This window comes from Gavialis gangeticus, unplaced genomic scaffold, assembly GCF_001723915.1.
Source record: "Gavialis gangeticus isolate Ggan-Ray unplaced genomic scaffold, GavGan_comp1, whole genome shotgun sequence".
Classification (NCBI taxonomy): domain Eukaryota; kingdom Metazoa; phylum Chordata; order Crocodylia; family Gavialidae; genus Gavialis; species Gavialis gangeticus.
This window is the reverse complement of record NW_017728996.1, coordinates 42906497-42912412: the sequence shown is the minus strand read 5'-3', so window position 1 is coordinate 42912412 and position 5916 is coordinate 42906497. Positions and strand designations below refer to the sequence as shown.

The 5916-nt window shown below is 42.9% G+C and overlaps 1 protein-coding gene across 3 annotated transcripts in view; it reads right to left on the bottom strand.

Moving 5' to 3' along the window:
- The window catches only part of TLN2 (talin 2), a 313576-nt gene that overhangs the window by 205249 nt on the left and 102411 nt on the right, over nt 1-5916 (bottom strand). For 2 of the 3 annotated variants that reach the window (XM_019504368.1, XM_019504369.1), the window contains exons 10-11: nt 2861-3016; nt 1683-1784 (exon numbers count right to left, since the gene is read on the bottom strand). In XM_019504368.1, the coding sequence (XP_019359913.1) occupies nt 1683-1784; nt 2861-3016 (258 nt within the window). Of the gene's footprint in view, nt 1-1682; nt 1785-2860; nt 3017-5916 lie in introns of those variants that run through there. The other variant, XM_019504370.1, reaches the window with a different exon arrangement.

Below are 5916 nucleotides of genomic sequence, written 5' to 3'. Positions count from 1 at the left end.
AACATAAAATGCAGTCAAGCTCCTTTATGGGACAGAGCCACAGGCAAGGCTGATTTAGGAGTTAGCTACATGGGCCAAAGTGTGAAAGCTACAGAGGGGTCTCAAGTCCATCTGGGATATCTAGATGGTACAACATTTTAGCTAAAAATAGTGATGCTCACCAAATAAATGTGCCAGTATCTCATCACCTTCAGTCTCATTAAATTACTTTTTGTGCTTTATCATTTTCAGATAATATTGGGACATCAGAGGTGAAGTATATTCCTAATGTTTGATCCATCCAGTTTCTCATTCAGCCTCCGTACACATCACTCCCCCAAACAGCCTGCCAGACAATCCCCAACCCCTGGCCCTCCAACCTCCCCACCCTGTCCCCCACCAAGACCTATCTGGAGCCAGCTGGCAGGGCTGCTCCCATTACCCTGCCTGGCTGTATGCCAGCCATGTAGATACCTGTGCGCACATGTACGTGGCACCCCCTGCCTCCAATCACCTTCCCTCCACTCCCCCCAGTTCCAAGCCTGCAAGGGGAAACCCATGGCTTCCTGCACTTTTCTCCTTTAAAGGGGAAGATCTGTGTTTTCTCCTTTGAAGGAGAAATCTGTGTTTTTTCCCTTTAAGGGAGAGAACCCATTTTTTTCTCCTTTAAAGGGGGAAAACCCATGGTTTCTTCCTTTAAAGGAGAAAATCTTCATTTTTCTGTGGGAAACAGAAAACCTAGATCCCTGGTAATGAACCAAATTTGAAGCGGGTGACAGGGTAAAGGGACTTGACCCCTGGAAACAGCATGCTACTCAAGTAAGTCATGAAACCTGGTGGGCACTTACTAGTTAACCTGTTTCTACTTCACAAATTTAGAAAACTGGCTGTGTCAGCAAAGTGGAAAGAAAAAAAAGGCTTGGTTTGGGAGTGGAAGCACGCACATCTGTATTCTATCAGTAGAGACAGCTCGCTTTAGCTTGGAATTAGAGAATCCATCTTGTAAAACAGAGTGGTGAGAATCAAATTTTAATTAACATACAGATACTTGCTCTGTACGCAGTGCACATTATATCTGGGTCTGACAATGTTGGCTTGAACTAGGTGAGAGTTCATGCAAGTACTATGATGACTTTTGGCAATCCACCCCAACTCCAAATGCATAATGTTTGACATGCCAGACCTGGGGTTCCCCTGACCAAATATCAATTCTACTGATACATTTAGTGTTCAGTCACTTCTTTGGCGTGAACAAATGTTTAGTACAGATAATACTGTAGCTTTGTGTGGTGGATAAAATCGAAGTCAAAATCTGTCAACAATGAGCACAATGTAGTATCTGAAGTGCCACAGGTTTTCCATACAAAGTGCTTTGAATATAATTATTTACTATAACTCTAGCCTTTAACAGGATTACCATGTTTGCTTTCAAGAGGTATTTTAACCTAAATATCTCCCCACTTACTATATGGTTTAGTCTGCACAGGTCAGAAGAAAACTCTGGACTGCTGTTCTCTTTATATGAAGCCACTGCCATATTTCCCAGAAGGTCACCCCATATAAAACACAGCAAAAGATAAAATGCCAAACTAGTTTCACAAAGGAAAGTGAACTGCTACCATTATATGTAACCCTTTTTTCACAAAGACGTATTGCATTTTCTAGCTCTGCTGCACTTATATTAAAGAGTTTCCTCATCATACCTTCTTCAGAATGATGTCAATGTAACCTGCAATTAGCTGAGAGATCTGCTCTCCTTCAGTGGTCTGCACAGAGTAGTAACTTTCTTGATACTCCCCAAAATCCTGATGGACAAAGATAAAATGAACAATTCACTCTGATGAAGGAAATTAAATGAACCAAAAACTAGTTGCATTTAGATTACCAAAAATTAAAGAGATACAGAAACCTAGTTTTTACTTTCTACTCCTTATAAAGAAACAACCTCAAATACATATGGATCAGGGGTTACACCAAAGCCATAAGGAAACAGAAGCCTTTTCTTCTTATGTCTTATTTCAAGTAATGGCTGTAACTGTAGATAAAACTATTCTGAGACTCTATAGTAAACCATGTGAAAAAAAAACAGGCACAGTGTCCTGGACTTCTTTTACAGCTATACTGATCTGAAAGCCCAGAACAAACCATGAGATCACCAAATATGAACTCCTGCATATCACATGCCCTAAAATGTATCAGATATCCTTGCATTGAGTTTAGTAACTTTTGTTTAACTAAACTTTATTTTCCAAAATGTATCTCCTCTGCCACTTCCCTCAGTAGTTTGTTCTAAGGGTTAAATCATCTCACAGTAAAATGATGTACTTTGTTTCTAAGTGGAATTTGGTTTTGGCTTCTGGCCACTGCTTTTTGTTATTCTTTTCACTACTAGATTAAAAGAAGCCCTTTCATATCCATATTTTCCCTCTATGAAGGTGCTTCTGTATTGTGATCATATCACTGCTCACTCTTTTTTTCTGTTTAGTTAAACAGACTGAATTCATTAAGTCTGTCATGGTGTCTGTCATGATATTTTCTCCAGCCCTACTTAACTTCATAATCTGCTTGGGTGTTTAATGGCAAGGTGCCATCAGGATGTTAGATATGTTTAATAATCAAATTTTTATAGTCCATAATTAGCTGTTCGACACATCAGAGTTTTGAAGTGAGTCTTGGAGAATAAGGATTATGCTACATACATCATAATGTACACAGGACAGTAAAAAACCCAGCAACATTTGCCAATTGCCTCTTTAGGATTAAATTGTATTCTATACTTTGCTAAAAACTTAGATCCAATCAATTTAGAGAGTCAGTCCATGTATATTTCCCCATGACAAATGGATCCCTCCTTCCCCAAAACTACGTATGGAAAGAGTACCAAAGTAAAGCTTTTGGGAGAAGCAGCCCAGCGTTTTACAGTTGTCAGTGGCCATTCCTGCAACACTTCCTTAGTCTTCTCATCCACACGCATCACTGAGTCTTTGGTAACACCCAGCAAGCGAGGAACCAACTTGTTTTTGCCTTTCATTTTTTCCTATAATAAAAATGTCCAGGGTTATTTTTTCTTCTTCAAACAAAGCGTTTTAGAGAAGGAAGCATGACTGAATGCACTTAGGAAAGGTAAGACTGTGACACACTAAAGATGACAACTAAAACGTTCGCATCCAGTTTCTCAGGATATGGCAAGTGCTTGTGTGATTAACTAGCCATGTCTTAACATTAAGAAGTGTTAATAAGTGGCTAAAAAGAAATAAATAAAACCAGCATTCTTTGTAATAAACAGAAGTACCAATGTGAAGAATGTAGCCACAAATAAAATAGTTTACCTATTTCAGTCTGAAGCAACTTTTAATGGACAAGTCTGAGCTTGTAACCAAAGAGAAGGCAACCAAAAACCTTGTCAGGAAACTTTAAACTTCACTGTATTTAATAACCCGTTTAAACCATATAAAAATGTTACAATGTTCACAGCTGACAAGTACAGTATTTTTGCAGCTGTGGGGGGGATGGAGGGGAGAGCCCCTAGTTCCAGAAACAGTGGCGACGCGTAGGGGGTGCATGTGCACCTCCTGACAGCAGCATTCCTGGGTGGGAGGGTCAGGTGAGAGAGCTGGCGCACCCGCCCCAAGCCCACTGTCCAGGGAGTACGCCAGGAGAAGCGGTCCCCCTGCAGCTGATCCTGCTGACTCAGAAGTGCCAGCAGTGCACCGCCGCCAGCTGCAGGTCAGCGGGATTGGCCGCAGGGACCCCCTGCCCCTGGGCTGCAGGATCACTCACGGGGCCCCTCCCCCCAGTCACTGACTGTCCGCTTGGGGGGCAACTGCCCGCCCCCTGCAACTCAGGAGGAACCAGTTGCCCATGTCCAGAATATGATGCCCCCTTGCTCAAGAAGGGGGGCAGGCAGTTCTGCTCCAGCAGGATCCAGCCCTCACCTGTTGTTGCTGGCTGAACTGAACTGCCTTAGCTGGCTGGGCAGGCACTGCTGGCTCTATATTGAGCTCAAAGGCATAACAGGTAGTTTGGCTCCCACAGAATTGAGGGAAATACTGTTCCCTGTATTTCCTCATTTAAAACACTCCGATTTCTAGTACCTAATTTTGGGGGTGAACGTGTGTGTCATATGTAAGTAAATTGGTACTTTGTATTCAGTGTCAGTATTTGCCGTATTTTCACATTACCTACTACATGTTTAACTTTTTAAAGGATCCCAGGCCCCTTGCCTAATTGGGAATATAGAATATATTAAGCCAGCAAGGATCTCCTAAGTATGGAGGCATTCTGGCACAGCTGCACTTTACACTTACATAATAAAACTAACCCTGTATAATTCCACGTGAAACAAGCTGTACATGTAAATACAAAGTTTTGCCAATCTAACTGTATCTACACTAGGGTCCTCTGATAGCACAACCATGTTGGTAGGGATCCCACTCCTGCCCTCTGCCAACAAAAATCCACAGAACAGAAATTAGACAGTGCAGTCATCCCCTCACAGGAACACAACTGAACATATGCAAGTCAGTGGCTTCTACTATATGACCCACACTGGCAGTGACTTCTAGATTATGAGCCTAATTCTTCACTGGCCCTGGCCTTGTGTATAAGTGAGTGACAAACACTATCACTATTTGGTAGCAGTTTACAAACATTCTGCACCAATTCAAGGACTACACAGAGACCTGAACAAGGGAGAATTATCCCCTGTATCTGCTGCTTGACTTCTAAATGAAATCTCCCTTCCAGGTGGTTCATCTTTATCATACTTTGCTTCTTAAAAACAGACAAAACACTTAGCATAACTTGGTGGAAAGTGTGAGCCAATATATTTCATACTAGATTACCATTCATGTTTTATCATAGCTTTTGCCAAGGTCTTGAAAATCTGTCTTGACCCCTAACTTGCTACGACCTGAAGAGATTAACTTGCAACTAACCTTCATGTGCAATTCAGCACAGTGCTCTTCTTTCAAAATAAAAGCATTTTAGGCTCCAGGTCTTCACAGGTTATTTTCAACTACCATGGTGGTAAATATATTTTGGAAATTAGCTTTTCAATTAAAAATTACCACTGGAAAAATCTCACAACAGGGCAATGGCAAATTTCCATCAGGAAGACTGAGAAGCATGTGAGGCAACATATACTGTATGCTAGCCTTCACTACTCATTCTCCAAAGAATTTCTGAATAGTATTTTACAATGAAAAAGAAGGATTTAGTAAGGATGAAGGATCCTGAGCTTTATATGAGGCAAGATTCACTACAATTATCATATATCATGGCTCTAAAAGATATCATAGAATCACAGAAGTCGGGTCGGAAGGGACCTTCTAGATCTTCAAGTCCGACCCCCCGCCTGGGCAGGAGAAAAACTGGGCTCAGATGACTCCAGCCAGGCAGGCATCAAGCCTCCTCTTAAAGACCCCCAGGGCAGGAGCCAGCACGACTTCCCTTGGAAACTGGTTCCAGATCCTAGCCGCCCTGACTGTGAAGTAGTACTTACAGATGTCTAATCTAAACCTACTCTCCAGCAACTTGTGGCTGTTATTCCTTGTTATGCCAGGGGGCGCTAGGGGAAACAAGGTTTCTCCCAAACCCTTCTGGTCCCCCCTAGTGAGTTTATAGATGGTCACCAGGTCCCCCCTTAGCCTTCTCTTGTGAAGGCTGAACAGGTTCAGGTCCCGTAGCCTCTCCACGTAGGGCCTGTCCTGTTGTCCCCGGATCATGCAGGTGGCCCTCCTCTGGACCCTCTTGATGTTGTCCACATCCCTCCTGAAATGGGGCGCACAGAACTGGATGCAGTACTCCAGCTGTGGCCTGACCAGCGTTGCATAGAGGGGGAGGATCACCTCCTTGTCCCTACTTGAGATGCACCTGTGGATGCACGACAAGGTCCGGTTAGCCCTGCCAACCGTGACCTCGCGTTGTCGGCCCATG